The 15,341-nt window shown below is 46.2% G+C and overlaps 1 protein-coding gene across 4 annotated transcripts in view; it reads right to left on the reverse strand.

Annotated features, from left to right (window-relative positions):
* The window catches only part of LAYN (layilin), a 33,333-nt gene that overhangs the window by 17,262 nt on the left and 730 nt on the right, over window positions 1-15,341 (reverse strand). For all 4 annotated transcript variants that reach the window (XM_065945159.1, XM_065945162.1, XM_065945163.1 and 1 more), the window contains exons 2-3: window positions 11,701-11,998; window positions 2,268-2,425 (exon numbers count right to left, since the gene is read on the reverse strand). In XM_065945159.1, coding sequence (XP_065801231.1) covers window positions 2,268-2,425; window positions 11,701-11,998 — 456 coding nt within the window. The remainder of the gene's footprint in view (window positions 1-2,267; window positions 2,426-11,700; window positions 11,999-15,341) is intronic.

Genomic DNA, 15,341 nt, shown 5'->3' on the forward strand with positions numbered 1-15,341 from the left:
CTCTCTATATACACAGACACACATATATTCACATACAGACACATGCATAACTTTTTTCCGGAGAATAAGCTATAGCCATAGTTACCCTTTATTCCCTAAACACCTCAAAGTGTATTTAAAACAGGACCGGGAGGGGCATACTCTATCATAACCATAGTACAATTATCGAAACCAAAATATCAACATTGATATGTATAGTATCATCCAATCTACAGATCTTATTCAAGTTATGCCAATTGTCCTAAAATGCCCTTTACAGAAAATTACTATTGTCATCATCAAAGGTACAATCCAGGACCATCTATTGTTATGAGAGAGTGATGCTTAACCTGAACCTGAAGGCTGAGAATGAGTTGACTGGGAAAGAGGGAAGGATGTTCCAAGTAGTGGAAACAGCAGTTAAGAGATCATGGGGAACTTCACAAAACACAGAAAGGAACTGGCTGGGGGATGGAATAAAAGTGGTGAGAACTGGGGCTGCAGAGAGGCAAGGGTCTGATCAAGCCAGTCCCCTCGTGGTGTGCTGAGGTCCGTGAACTTGTCCTGAGAAGGAGGGTGTGGTCTGCAGCGAGGCAATGTGTTAGCCTTCTTCCGTGTGCCCACATGCCCCGCTCAGTCTATTCCTGGTCCTTCTCTGTGTCCCGGGAGGCTGACCTCTGGGGATGTGTCCTGGGCTCCCTTGTCCTCTGGTTCTTGACTGGACTTAACACACACAATGGGAGGCAGAAGCAGGAGATTAGAGGGTAGGAGAAGAGACAGGTCCTAGTATTATTCCCCAGACCTCTCTCCCCACCTCATGGTGGTTTGAGAGTACTGTGTTGTCTGGTTACAGCTCCTTTTGGGTGGTTCCTCTTGCATGACTCCAAGATTTCTCTGGGTTCTGCTAAAACCATCCCCTCCCTTTGCTCCTTGAAGCCTAGGGGTAGTAATAGCTTCCCGCTGTAGCTGGTCCCTGGGCACTTCACCATCTCATGTTCTGTGTCCACACTTTGGTAAATATCATTTTATTATACTCCTCTCATTAAACCCTTTGAGTGTGCCATCTTTTCCATGCCAGGACTCAGTCTAATACAGGCAACAGCACAATTAATAAACAGAATTACTTTTAAAAAAACTAACTGATTCTAACCCCAAAATAAAAGGCTATGAAAACAAGTGCCAAAATCTCACATTTCAAAAAATGTTTAAGGTACAAAATTTTAAATCATGACGATAATAGGATATAATGAACAAAAGTGATGGGCAGCCAGTTTGTCATAAGTGCACTTGCTTTAATTGCTCTAAAAAAGGGCCCTGCCAAGTCAGCCTCGATCCTTGCAACCTCCCTGCCTGAGACAACTCTGTGGTGGGGAAGACCAGGTCTCTGGAGAGAAGAATTCATCTGACGGGGTGAAGAGGGAGTAAAAACAACTTTAGCAGCAAAGGCACAGTCAAGCTCCAACAATTTTGAAATGACAGGATTGTTTAGTCCCCAACTAGATGTAACTAACAAGTCATTCTACTCCTGTCAGGAAAAGATGCAGAACTGAGATCAAGCAGTTGGCTTCAGGGTGGTGAAAAACTTCACTAACAGATAAAGAATCACTTCATGTTTAGATTCCAGTCTATCATAATGGAGAAATTTGGGAAACCCCAGCACAGTGAGATTATAGGCTTGTAGCCAATTCAAAACCTTTAATAGATCTAGAAGAAAAAGCTAGTTAAGTTTGCAAGGCATATATATAGAGGGTGGCCTAAGGGGTTTAAGCCTGCTCATCAAAATGACTGCTATCTGCCCAGTGTCAGTAAAATTAGCATATTTTATCATCTCCCTCCTGTGGTCATTATCCTGTCTCCTTAAAGCCCCAGAAAATGGCTGGCAGAAGACATGCAAGAAAAATGGCCAGCTTCCTTTCATATTTCTTCCTTATTCCAAGCTCCTACAGTGTACAACCTCACATATGGAGGCAATAAGAATTGTAACTGTCCACCTGGAAGGCTTTTTATTTCTTGAAGTTCTCATAATTCTTGCCTTATCATCCATAAATTAGACCCTTTCATTCCTTCATCTCTTAGTATCTAATACCCTCTCCTTTGCTAGAATTACTCCTCAGCGAGGAGGAATCAGGACATCTCCCTTTACAAGAATTCCCAAAGTTTAACACTGCTGGCATTTGCAGCAAGCTTTCTCAGAGACTAGGTGACAAATTCTTGGAACCAGCAACTGATTATGAAAGGAGAGAGGAGGCTGAGAGTGCAGTCACATAACTTGGGAGAGGATTCATTACCATCAGAATATTTGCAGATGAAATTGTTCTTCATGGTACATCGGTCGTCATTCCACTGGAACATGTAAGGGCCCCCGATGCCGGCGGGGGCCGACGGCTGATGGTACATGACCACGCAGACCTCGCTGCCACAGGAAGGCTCATCCACATACCAGTTCCTGTAGGGAAGGGGTCAACAGTGGAGGCAGCTGGAGAAGGATCCCGCAAGACTTTAAAGCCTTTGCTTTCCTCTCAAGTTCCACGGAGCCAGGAACTTAAGAGAGAGTGAGGAATTGAAGTGCGGCCAATAAGGAGAATCATGCTTTCGAATATGGACATCACAATCAATCATCTGACATTTGCCACAGCCTCTTTGCAGGGAGGAATATATTACCATATGATGTCTGCAAAGTTATTATGAGAAAAAGCAGCCAGCAGGGCCAGTCTGGACAATCTTATTATTTTTTTTTGCTTTTGGCTAACTGGGTTTTGTTTCTCTTTTTAAAGAAATCAGATGCACTGGGAGAGGCATGGCTTATTGCATCCAGAGCTTGCCCTGCTTCCATCTCCCCATGCTTTTCAGTAGCCACAGCTGCCTTCTGAACTCTGAGGAGTGGAGAGAATATTCAAGCATCTGAGGTTTCAAAGTAGGAGACAGAGTTCGGGAAAAAGCAGGAGGCCCAGCTAGTCTTTTTCAGTTTTAAGTTGTTTCTAGTTCATCAGGCTGATGAGACCTTTTGTTAGCTTCCGCTGCCTGATTTCTTGTCTTTGTCTCCCAGTTTCCTGGATGGGGTGCACTGCAGCCCCAGTGGTACTTGGAATTAAATGGTGCTGCTGCTCAGTTAGATCTGTGGGTGCCAGGTTAAAGCCTTGGATTCCATAGGAAGTTTAGATGCTGTGAGCACCTAGGCCACGTACTGACTCAGGCCTGGGCTTTGTACTCTGCCTGGTTACTCACCCAAGCAGGTTGCTTCCAGGGCCCATCTCTGCCCTGATGCTCAAACTGTTTAGATAAGAGCCCTGCAGCTCTGCCTAGCGCTTGTCACAGCCCCTCCTTATGGACACCTAAGAGACAGCTCTCCATGTACTACCCCAGGAGAGCTCTGCTTGAGTCTGGTGCTGCAGTTCACCAGAAGGAAAGTCCTCTGCTGAACTCATTGGGTTGAATTTGCCTGGATGATACCTGAGCTTGCAACGCTGCTTGGACACTGGTCAGCTGGGGTTCCTGACGGGGGCTGGGCTCTGCACCTTACTAGTCACCTCCAGGCAATTTTCCAACCTTGTTGATGGGCCTCTCACTTGTCTGTTCTCCTCCCCACTGGCCTTATGGCTTTATGTTATTTCTCAGATAATGGAATGGATAGAATATGGTGCCTGGCATCTAGTTTCTGGACTTGAGCCAGCTTTCAGGCTTGGAACTCACTGCTAGAAAGAGGAAGGACCTGAGACACCCCAGAGGGTGCACATGGTGCGTGCATGTGAGCTAAGTTGCCTCAGTCATGTCCAACTCTTGACCCTCTGGATGGTAACCCACCAGGCTCCTCTGTCCATGGGATTCTCCAGGCAAGAGTGCTGGAGTGGGTTGCAGTGGATTGCCGTGACCTCCTCCAGGGGATCTTCCCAACCCAGGGATTGAACCTGAGTCTCTTACATTTCCTACACTGGCAGGTGGGTTCTTTACTGCTGGGAAGCCCCAGGTGCACATGATATTTTTCCTTTATTCTCCCCAAGGGACCTATGGCCATATATTCGAGGAATCACACTTTGGGGGAAGAGGAATACCCTGATATTACAAAGGCTGTTGGACAGAGCGTGCAAGTTAACATTGCTACCCAAAGTTGTGAAGTGTCATTAAGTTTACCCGTTTGAGTGGGAGCATATTGAGGCCAAGTATTGAATGGAGTTCTGGCTCAGGACTGAGGTAGGAGATAGACGGGCCCCCAGGCTGAACAGCCGGTGTTTGCCAAGCAAAGTTGTGTTTGCTTGAGGCTGTGTTCTCACCCAGATACTCCAAGCACAAAGCTAGTGGCAGAAGCTTTGCTCTGCTGGAATAAAGAGATAAGATGACCACTCTTGAGGTCAAGAAAAAGTTCCCTGTCTGCCCATGGAATGCTCATTGGGGGAGGGGCAGTCAAAAAGAGAGGGGGTCCATAATAAGTAGGTGCATGGGGGACCACATGCACCTACAGGCATCTGTGGTAAGATCCATTTTAACAAAAAATTGTGCATGCATCTTGGGGAGGGTCCTAGGACCTGTCAGTTGCGAAAAAAGAAACAAGATAACTGGCCAAAGGTAAATGAAGCCCCAGAAGGATTATCCTATACCAGTGATTTAAATCACCTCTTTAATTCACCCCTCCTCATTAGAGAGGACTCCCATACCCTTTCTCTCCGGGTGTGTATTTCTGCCTAGCTGCTGACTTGAATAAACAAATTGCTCCTCTGTGTGTTTACCCACTCTTCCGTGGTGGCTCAGTGGTAAAGAATCTGCCTGCAAGGCAGGTGATGCAGGAGATGTGGGTTGAATCTCTGGATCAGGAAGATCCCCTGGAGGAGGAAATGGCAAACCACTCCAATATTCTTGCCTGAAGAATGCCATGGACAGAGGAGCCTGGCGATCTACAGTCCATAGGGTCATGAAGAGTAGGACACGACTGAGCATGCACCCATGTGCTCTCCCACATGTTATGCTGTGTTTCTAATGATAAACTTTGTACCTGTTTTTATGTTTTTGCCTCTGTGAGAAGTGTATTTTTCAATGGGTCAGGGGAACTTTGCTTTTAGCCTCTAATCCCTAGTGGACTAGTGGCTAGGATTCCTGGTTTCTATCCAGGCTACGCAGGTCCTATTCCTAGGAAGAGAACTAAGATCTCTTTTCAGAACTGCTCAGTTTCAGTGCTGTCTCTCTGAGATAAGGACCAGCTCACAGTGGTCCTTCTCCATCCAGTGGTCATTCTCCAGTCTCAAAATATATGAATTGAGAACTTATGGGGTAAGAGTTATAACAGTGGAGAAGCTCAAGGGGAAGCCTTGAAAACTGCATTCTTCCCTGTCCTCTTCAAGAGAGTAAACAGAAAACAATACCTTATCCAGGCAAACATGACAGAAGGTAGTGCCACCTCCAAAGACCTAGAAAATGCCAGGATGGTATTCCCCGTCACATCTCTGTATAATCACTAGTCTGTTCCCTGCTCCTGGACCCAGGCAGGTTCTGAAGGATGAGACTGAAGTAGCACAGACTCAGCCAAGTAGAAGCCCCCTGGCAGCTGCTGTGGCATATGTGGCATCTTTGCTAGAGGTGGTCAACACATCCTTGGGTACCTAGTGTGAAGATTTGGTGAGTACATTCTTCTTCATCTGTATCCGAAAGAGAATTAGAAACAGTCCACCTTCATTTGGAATGGACATCAGTATGTATTTATGGTCTTGCCTCAGGACTATACTACTTTTCCTACCCTCTGTCATAATATGACATGAAGAGAGACTTCCTGGATATCTTGCAGAAAATCACTTTGGTCCACCATACTGTTGAAAGTGAAAGTGAAAAGTTTCTCAGTCAAGTCCTACTCTTTGTGACCCCATGGAGTATAGAAGTCCATGGAATTCTCCAGGCCAGAATACTGGAGGGGGTAGCCTTTTCCTTCTCCAGGGGATCTTCCCAACCCAGGGCTCCCACATTGCAGGCATATTCTTTACCTGCTGAGCCACAAGGGAAGCCCAAGAGTACTGGAGTATATAGCCTATCCCTTCTCCAGGGGATCTTCCTGACCCAGGAATTGAACCGGGGTCTCCCGCATTGCAGATGGATTCTTTACCAACTTCCCAATGAGGGAAGCCCCAAGGTTGGAGATAAATGCTATGAAGATCCAGGGGCCTGCTACTTCATGAAAATGTGTAGGTGTTTTGTAGTCTAGGGGATGCCACAACACCTCTTTCAAGTTACGGGTTAAATTATTTCATCTCACAATAATTTGAAGCATCTTGCAACCATTTGAAGAAGGAAGCCTAGCATGTGGTAGGTCCCTTTGGGCTCTAGAGGTGGCATATTTCATACCTGGGAATACTGTTCTGGTCTATATACCTGTTGACATGAAAGGCAGCTGTCTTTGAGTGGGGTCCAGAGTTAAAAAGGACTCTGAAGCAGTTCTAGGCTGTGATGGAAGCAGACTTCCCACTTGGGTCATATGATCCATCAAACCCTGTTGTTAGAGTCATCGGTGGTGAGAAAAACAATGCCATGGGGCATCCACGCAAGCTCCAATGAGAGAATCACAATGCAAACCCTTAAGATTCTGTAGCAAGGCCATATCACCTGTAACTGAGAAAAAAACCACCTTTTGCAAGCAACTCTGGCTTACTACTAGGCAAGGAGTACCAAGAGACCATACAATCCAACTTGCTCAGTGAGAGTGAGATACTGTCAGACGTACATAGTCAAAAGATTAGGCAGAAATCAACTCATTATAAGATGGAAGAGGTATATTTAGGACCAATGGGGATGTACAAATGGAGCAGACCACCGTGACATCTTCCTCTATTGTATCAGTCTATCCCTCAGCTTATACCTATAGCTGCTTAAGGGAATCCCTTACGACCAGCTGGTAAAGGTAGCCTAAGCTTGGTTAGGTCAGCCAAGCATGGGGGGACAGCTCTACATGGGCAGCAGCTGTCCTACAGCCCCACTCAGAGGTGACTTTGAAAGGTCTAGCGGTAAAGAGACAACCTCCCAATGGCCAGAACTTTGTGGGTGTACCTTCTTAACCACTTGGTATGGAAAGAGAAGTTATTGGACATTAGACTAAGGCAAAGAGCTTGGTCAGCTGATTGGGAGTCTAAAAGGAGAAAGAGTGGGAGGCTGAGGACAAGGATCTCTTGGATAGAGTGATGTGAACAGACATATGGGAGTAGGTATAAAGTATGAAAATCGACCATATGTTAAAGCCCAGCAAAAAGTCTCTAGCATAAAAGAGGCCCTGATTTACCAGGGAGACAAAATAGCTCAACCTGTGAGCAGCTGCCCCCGAGCTGATGTAGCAGGCGTATGCTAGAGTGGCCGTGCGGCAGGAGCGAGGCCATGCACGGGCTCAGCAGTAGCTGTTCCCACTAACCAAGGCTGATCCAGCTACTGCCAAATCCAGCCTGCCAGCAACAGAGACGGGCCTAACACGTGGTGGCAACTAGACCCCACTGAACTCCTGGAAAGGGGCGATGATTCCTGTTGATAGGAATGGATAATCTGGCCATTGGTTTGCCTTTCCTACCTCAGGGCCTTAGCATCACTATCCAAATACTTACACAGTCTTTGATCTACCAGCTCAGGATTCTAAATAAGGTCTAATTAGACCAAAAAACCAAGTTTCTAGCAAAGGAGATGTGGGAGTAAGCAGGGGATTTACTAGCTGGACCACATACTTCGCTCTCCTAAAGCTGCCAGTCTGACAGAATGAGGAATGAGCTTGTTAAAAACACAACCGAAGCACTGACTGAGTGGCGATACTTGTGAGGAGGGGGCAACATCCTCCCAGAAGCAGTGCAGACTTTGAATCATCGACCTTTGTGTCATCCTGTATCATGCGAGAGTATTCTGGGGTCTGGAAGCCAAGGGGTGTAGAAGAAAAATTTGAAGCTAACAGAGGTTGGTTCTTGAACTTAAGGAAAGAAACTGGCTCCATAACATAAAAGCGCATGGTGAAGCAGTAGACGCTGATTAGAAGCTGAAGCAAGTTATTCAGAAGATCTAGCTAAAGATAACTCACAAAGGTGGCCTCACTAAACAACAGATTTTCAATGTAGGATAAACAGCCTTTTAATGGAAGATACCATCTAGGAGTTTCCTAGTTTAGAGAGGAGAAGTCAAACTTCAGCTTCAAAGCTTCAAAGAGCAGGATGACTGGAGGGGATGTATGCATGCATATCTGCTCAGGCTTCTCTGTCAGTGGAGCTTTCTAGGCAAGAATACTGGAGTGGGTTCCCATTTTTCTACAACCCAGGGATCGAACCTGAGTCTCTTGCATCTCCTGCGTTGGCAGGCAGATTCTTTACTACTGATGCCACCTAGGAAGCCTGATATATGTACAATTAAACAGCTGATTCACTTCGTTGTGCAGTAGAAGTTAACACAACACTGTAAAGCAATTTTAGTCCGATAAAAAAGATTTTTTAAAAAGTTGACACAGGGAATTTGCTGTGTGGCTCAGGAAACTCAACCAGGGACTCTGTATCAACCTAGAGGGATGGGCTGGGGAGGGAGATGGGAGGGAGGTTCAAAAGGGAGGGGATATATGTATACCTATGGCTGATTCATGTTGAGGTTTGACAGAAAACAGCAAAATCCTGTAAAGCAATTATCCTTCAATAAAAAATAAATAAATAATAATAATAAAAAAAGCTGACACAGTCGGTGACTTTAAGTTGAAGCTAGTTTTCACTGATCATTTTGAAAATCCTAGGGCCCTTAAGAAATACGCTAAATCTATTTGGCCTTTGCTGTATAAATGGGATGACACAGCTGGATGACAGCACAACTGCTCACAGCATGATTTACTGAGTATTTTAAGCCCCCTGTTGAGACCTACTATCAGAAAAATGATTCCTTTCCAAATATTACTGCTCCTTGACAATGCACCTAGTCACCCAAGCGCTCTGATGGAGATGTACAATGAGATTATTGTCATTTTCATGCCTGGTAACTACATCCATTCTGCAGTCCATGGATAAGGAAGTAATTTTGATGTTCAAGCTTTATTCTTTAAGAAATACATTTCTCAAGGCTACAGCTTGCAAAAGGAGGAGAACCCTCGCTTACCATCCCTCCCTGGCAGTACCCACTTGGGGAATTTGTGCTTCTTGTCTCTGCAGTGTTGAGGCCTGTGAGTTTAGAGGGCCTGCTACCCAAAGGAGAAATCCTTCCACCAGAAGATACACCACGAATGTTGTTGAACCAGTGGCTACCACTTGGACACCAAGGGATCCTTGTGTTCAGGAACCAGCAGGCAAGAGGAGGAGTCATTGTCTTTGCAGGAGGTACTGACCCTAATCATGAGGTGAAGGTATCTCTGCTGTTATAGGCAGGGGGATATGTTTGGCACTCAGGTATCTACTTGGGTACCTATTGGTACTCATGTGCTCCATTTTGATAGTAACTAGAAAAGTGAAATCACTCCAGACTGAGAAATTCAAGTTGACTAGGGCTTCACACTCCTCAGGGATAAAGGTCTGGGTCTTGCCACAAGGTAAGCAAGCCACGGAGGCTCCCCAAGAAGAGGGTAGGGGAGCCTCGACAGGACGGAGTAGGTGAGGGGGGCTCAGTAAGTATAAGTCATGGCTCTGGGGACCAGCTGCAGTGGTGGAGAGGGTAGTTCCTCCTGCTAATCTTCTTTTTTAAAAATTTCTCCCAGGAGTACTTCCCTGGCAGCCCAGTGGTGAAGAATCATGCCTTCCAATGCAGGGGACACAGGTTCGATCCCTGGTTGGGAAACAAAGATCCCACATGCCACGGGCAACTAAGCTTGTCCCTGGCAACTGGAGAACCTGTGTGCCACAACTAGGAAGCCTGAGCACCGCAGTGAAGACCCAGAGCAGACAAAAAAAAGTTTCTCCTGGGAAGAGAGGCCCATGAGAATCTTGGAGGAGATACTCCTGGAACTTAAACGAAGGTGTGGATCAGAATAGCCAAATGGGTGGGCTTCGATAAATGCTGACACGCTGTCGTAAATGGAGTAAGTAAAAAGAGATATATTCTTATCTTCATTCTTTTGATTGAAACTGAATTTAAACTTTTTCCCCAAACGATTGTTTACCAGTTAGAGTGTCTATTTTGTGAACTGTTTGCTCAGGTCTTTTGCTCAGGGGTTTTATTGACATTTAAACATTTAGTGTTTCCCTGACTTTTATATACTATTTACTGTAAAAAGACAGTAACTGTTAAATTTGTTACAGCACATTTCCGGTCTTGTCTGCCTTTTAATTTTGGTATTTGTTGACATTTTTCCATGTCACTGCTCTCCTCAGGGAAGGATGATGGCAGTGCTATGGTGCTAGGGCGAGTATGCGAAGTGAGTGCAATACTGGAGGTTTAGAAGCATTCTGCAAACAGCAGGCTTCTTTGTGTCCCCTCTTGGCCACGCCAGAGAATTAGATCTGGCTCTAATTTCTTGCCTGTCATCATAATTCCGGAGATGGCAATGGCAACCCACTCCAGTACTCTTCTTGCCTGGAAAATCCCATGGACGGAGGAGCCTGGTGGGCTGTAGTCCATGGGGTCGCAAAGAGTCAGACACAACTGAGTGACTTCACTTTCACTTTTCACTTTCATGCCTTGGAGAAGGAAACGGCAACCCACTCCAGTGTTCTTGCCTGGAGAATCCCAGGGACAGGGGAGGATGACGGGCTGCTGTCTATGGGGTCGCACAGAGTCGGACACGACTGAAGCGACTTAGCAGCAGCAGCAGCATAATCCCTTGTTGTCTAAAGCCCTTCAGCCCCATAGCCCTCTAGTCTCTCACTGGGCCTACAAGCCCACTCCTGGGCATATACTCAGAGAAAACCATAATTCAGAAGTATACACGCACCCCAGTGTTCACTGCAGCAGTGTTTACAGTAGCCAAGACGTGGAAGCAGCCTAAACGTCCATCAACAGAGGAATGGATAAAAGATGTGGTACATATATGCAATGGAATATTACTCAGCCATAAAAAGAACAAAATAATGTCATTTGCAGCAACATGGATGAACGTAGAGATTGTCACACTGAGTGAAGTCAGTCAGACAGAGAGAGACAAATATCATATGATATCATTTATATGTGGAATCTAAAAAAAAATGGTACAAATGGACTTATTTACAAAATATAAATAGAGTCACAGATGTAGAAAACACACTTATGGTTACCACGGTGTAAGAGGGTGGAGGAGGGATAAATTGGGAGCTTGGGATTGACATATATACACGACTATATATAAAATAGATAACTAACAAGGACCTACAGTACAGCACAGGGAATCTACTCGGTACTCTGTCATGGCTTATAAGGGAAAGGTCCTAAAAAAGGGTGCATATATGTATATGTATAACTGACTCACTTTGCTGTACATCTGAAACTAACACAATGGAAATCAACTATACTCTAATAAAAATTAAAAAATCTCTCATTAGGGTTCCAGTCCAAAAGGCCAGGGAGCCAGAACCGCTGACATCATGCATTGTGTGCTATTGAAGCAGTGCGTCTGGGCCACCCTGCTGGGCAGAGCTCTCTGAACATGAGCTGGTCCCAAGGTAAGGTTGATTTATCACCCTTGCCACACTGCTTGGGTCCATGGCTGTGCCAGTGCTGCTATCCCCTTGGGGCTCTACCCAGCTGGGCTTCTCTTCCACCCTGACTGGCACCGGGGAGCTAGCCTGCCTCTTTCCTGAACTATGTCAAGTGAGCTAGCTGCTGTGAGTTCCGCACACTTACCTAAATGCTGCTCTGCTTCCATCGATCCAGGCATAAAGGTCCTGGCAGGCTGTGCCATTGCTTTGTTTGTCCTCACGCCTCCTGAGTCCAATCCAGAAATCGCCATCAGAAGCCAGGAGGTTTTCAATGAAGTTTTCTATCAGTCTCTGTTCATCTTCAGACTCAATGCTGACTAGCTGGCCCCCATTCCTCCTGCAGGCTGCTCTGGCTTCCTCAAAGTTCAGTCTTTGAGAAGCATCACGAAAGTAAATGACTTCATAACAAGGCTTCTGGGTTCCTAACCGGCAGACTGGCTGACCTGGAGAAGAAAAGAAGCCTACCTATTTTAGTGCCCCCCAACACATGTTCAGATGGTAAAGAATCTGCCTGCAGTGCAAGAGACCTGGGTTCGATTCCTGGACAGGCAAGATGACCTAGAGAAGGAAATGGCTACCCACTCCAGTATTCTTGCCGGGAGAATTCCATGGACAGAGGAGCCTGGCCGGCTCCAGTCCATGGGGTTGCAAAGAGTTGGACCCAACTGAGTGACTAACACTTAAAATATACCAGAGCAGAGGCTCTTGGAGACATCTGAGTGAAGCTGGGCAGGAATTCTGATTACTCATCAGTGGATTGTTTTAGTGTCATTTAGGCTCTCAGAGCAAATTAATACCCCTTCCAGTGTGGAGATGCAGTGATCTAGACTCTGATGCCTAAATTGTGTAGGACCTCCATCCATTGTTTATTCCATTACAGATGATTAAAAAGCAGACATTTAAAATTAATCTTTAAAAGAGCAGTGGATGAAGATTTATTGTTTCACTTAAAGGCACACAAATAACACTATCATGCCATTTGGGAGTCTCAGGAGATAGTGTGGTTTAAAGTGAGTTATCTCTGTTTGGGGTTTCCTTCAGGTAAAAGAGGCATTCTGAAGTCAGGTGTAGGCTTCTCAACCCTGAACCCTCTGCCTAGGTAGCAGGACTGAGAATTCACCCAGTCTATGGTATAAGCAGAAGCTATGAGCTTCAGATCCAAGGGGATTTCTGCTACTGGTCTTGCTTAAAGACAACAGCTAAGGTTTAGTGAACGCTTACTATGTGTCATGCATTACTCTAAGAGCTTTTACATTTACATACACACCTTATCTCACTGAACACTCACAGTAATCCTCTGCTGTAGATGCTGTTTATGCCTCATTTTACAGATGAGAAAACTGAGGCTCAGAGAAATTTGCTTGGCTAAGGACACATAGGGCTTCCCAGGTGGTGCTAGTCATAAAGAACCCGCCTGCCAATGCAGGAGACATAAGAGACAAGTGTTCGATCCCTCATGCCAACGCAGGCTCAGGTTGCACTGGGGGTCTGTGTAATATGTCTCATCTGACTGACACCTGAAAGGCTGAAGACAAAGACAAATGGATGGGACTCTACTGAGGACAGATTACAAATCCTTCACCAATACATACCACCCTAGCTTGTGTCTGGGCTCCTGAAGCCATTTCTGATCTGTTCTGTTCAGTCACTAACTCAGGTTCAACTCTTTGCAATCCCAGGGACTGCAGCACACCAGGCTTCCCTGTTCATCACCATCTCCTGAAGTATGAGTTGCTCAAACTCATGTCCATCAAGTCGGTGATGTCATCCAACCATCTCATCCTCTGTCATCTTCTTCTGCCCTCAATCTTTCCCAGCATCAGAGTCTTTTCCAATGAGTCAGCTCGTCACATCCGGTGGCAAAAGTACTGGAGATTCAGCTTCAGTATCAGGTCTTCCAATGAATATTCAGGGTTGATTTCCTTTAGGATGGACTGGTTTGATCTCCTTGCTGTCCAAGGGACTCTCTAGAGTCTTCTCCAACACCACAATTCAAAAGCATCAATCCTTCAGCGGTCAGCCTTCCTTATGGTCCAACTCTGACACCTGTACAAGACTACCGGGAAAACCATAGCTTTGACTATATGGACCTTTGTTGGCAAAGTGATGTCTCTACTTTTTAATACACTGTTTAAGTTTGTCATAACTTTTCGTCCAAGAAGCAAGAGTCTTTTAATTTCATGATTGCAATTCTGCACCCAAAACATTAGCCTCATCGCTCCTTTGTCCAGTCAGTATGTACTGAGTGTACACTCGTGCCTGGTGCTGGGCTAGGTGCTGGGAATACAGAAACACACATGCTTCCGAGCCCACAGGAAGAACACAGCATATGTTTCTGGATCAGTGAAACATTTTCAGTGAAAACCAGATTTCAACAAGGAGAATCCCTTGCAGTGGAGAGCCAGTTCTTGGGCTCTGGATGTCAATTGCTGCCACAGAGCTAGGAGTTGAGGATTTGTGTTTGGAGAACTCTTTCCAGTTCTCATAGACTGTTCTCATTTTCCTCTTTGTTTTGCAACTGTGCAGGGAGCCAGAGAGCATTCGTTATTCCCCAAACTGCCCAGAGTACAGGGCAAAAGGCCGCAGGCAGTGAACTGCATTTTCAGTGCTTAAGTGGGAACAGAGTACATACAGATAATCCAGAGAGCTCTTGTGAATTCTTATTTTCAATTTCTTCTTTCATTGCTTTTGTAAATAAATTCTTAAATGAAAAACGTTGGTTTTTCATTTTGCATATTCTCCCTTTCTCTGCCATTTTTCTCCTGTTGCTAAATAGAGAAAGTCTAGCAGGACTGCTCCAACAGAAAATTAGGAGCCCTCCTAAGAGCAGCATTCTCAATGATGAGGGGTTCTGGAGACCTGGGAGAAGGCTGGGCCAGCTCAGCTTCTATGGGTCCTTAAAGGTGACTCCAGATGAGGAAGAAGAGGAAAAACAAATGAGTCCCAGGAACCCCAAATCTGGAGGTGAATTTACAGGCAGCCTCCATTTTTCCACCGTTGGATTATCAAGGTGATCATCATAACACCCTAAACGAGTTTCCCCTATGGCCCAGCCTGGCCACACATCCCCAGTCCGCCAGTGAGTGCCAGAGTGATCCAGAGCTGGAAGAAGGCCCAGGGCTCATCTGGTCCCCTTGCTTTCAGGAAGTGTCTCTCATCTCCCACTTGCAGGAAAGGGAAGGGCGGGAGGGACTTCTGTTCCTCTCCGTGGACGACAGAGCCCGGGGAAGCGGTCACCCAAACAGCTGAATTCGGTTACCCTCCCATTTTGCCTCTCGGCACCCCACCCCATCCTGAAACCAACTTTAGAGTCTCTCAACCAACTTCGGAAGCATAGATAACTGAGCGGAGGTTTTCTTTCTCCTCCATCCTTCGTGGCCCATCTATTGCCTGCAAAAGTCACGAAGGAAACCCGAGAAGAGAGACGGACATCGCCCTCCCGCCGGCCCCCGCCACGACATGCGGAACAAATGCAAGAGGCAAGAAGCCAGAGCACTGTACCTCCTCTGAAGCCCAAGTCCGCGCCTGCAGTCACACGACAGGAGGAAGGAAGCCGAGAGTCATTCATCCCAGTAAGGCGGGGCTTGTCCCGCGCCAACTAGGCTGCTTTTTCTAAACGCTCTAATTCCAGGCGCGGGATTCTGCCGCCCTCCCTACCCCCCATCAGGAGAGACCAGGAGTAACAGGCTGGGTTCGCACCGCACAGCTGAGCTCGAATCGCTACTGTACGCCCCCCGCCCCCTCCGTCCCCGGGGACAGGAGACCTCCTCGGTGGGCAGGACAAGC

This window comes from Muntiacus reevesi, chromosome 9, assembly GCF_963930625.1.
Source record: "Muntiacus reevesi chromosome 9, mMunRee1.1, whole genome shotgun sequence".
Lineage (NCBI taxonomy): Eukaryota > Metazoa > Chordata > Mammalia > Artiodactyla > Cervidae > Muntiacus > Muntiacus reevesi.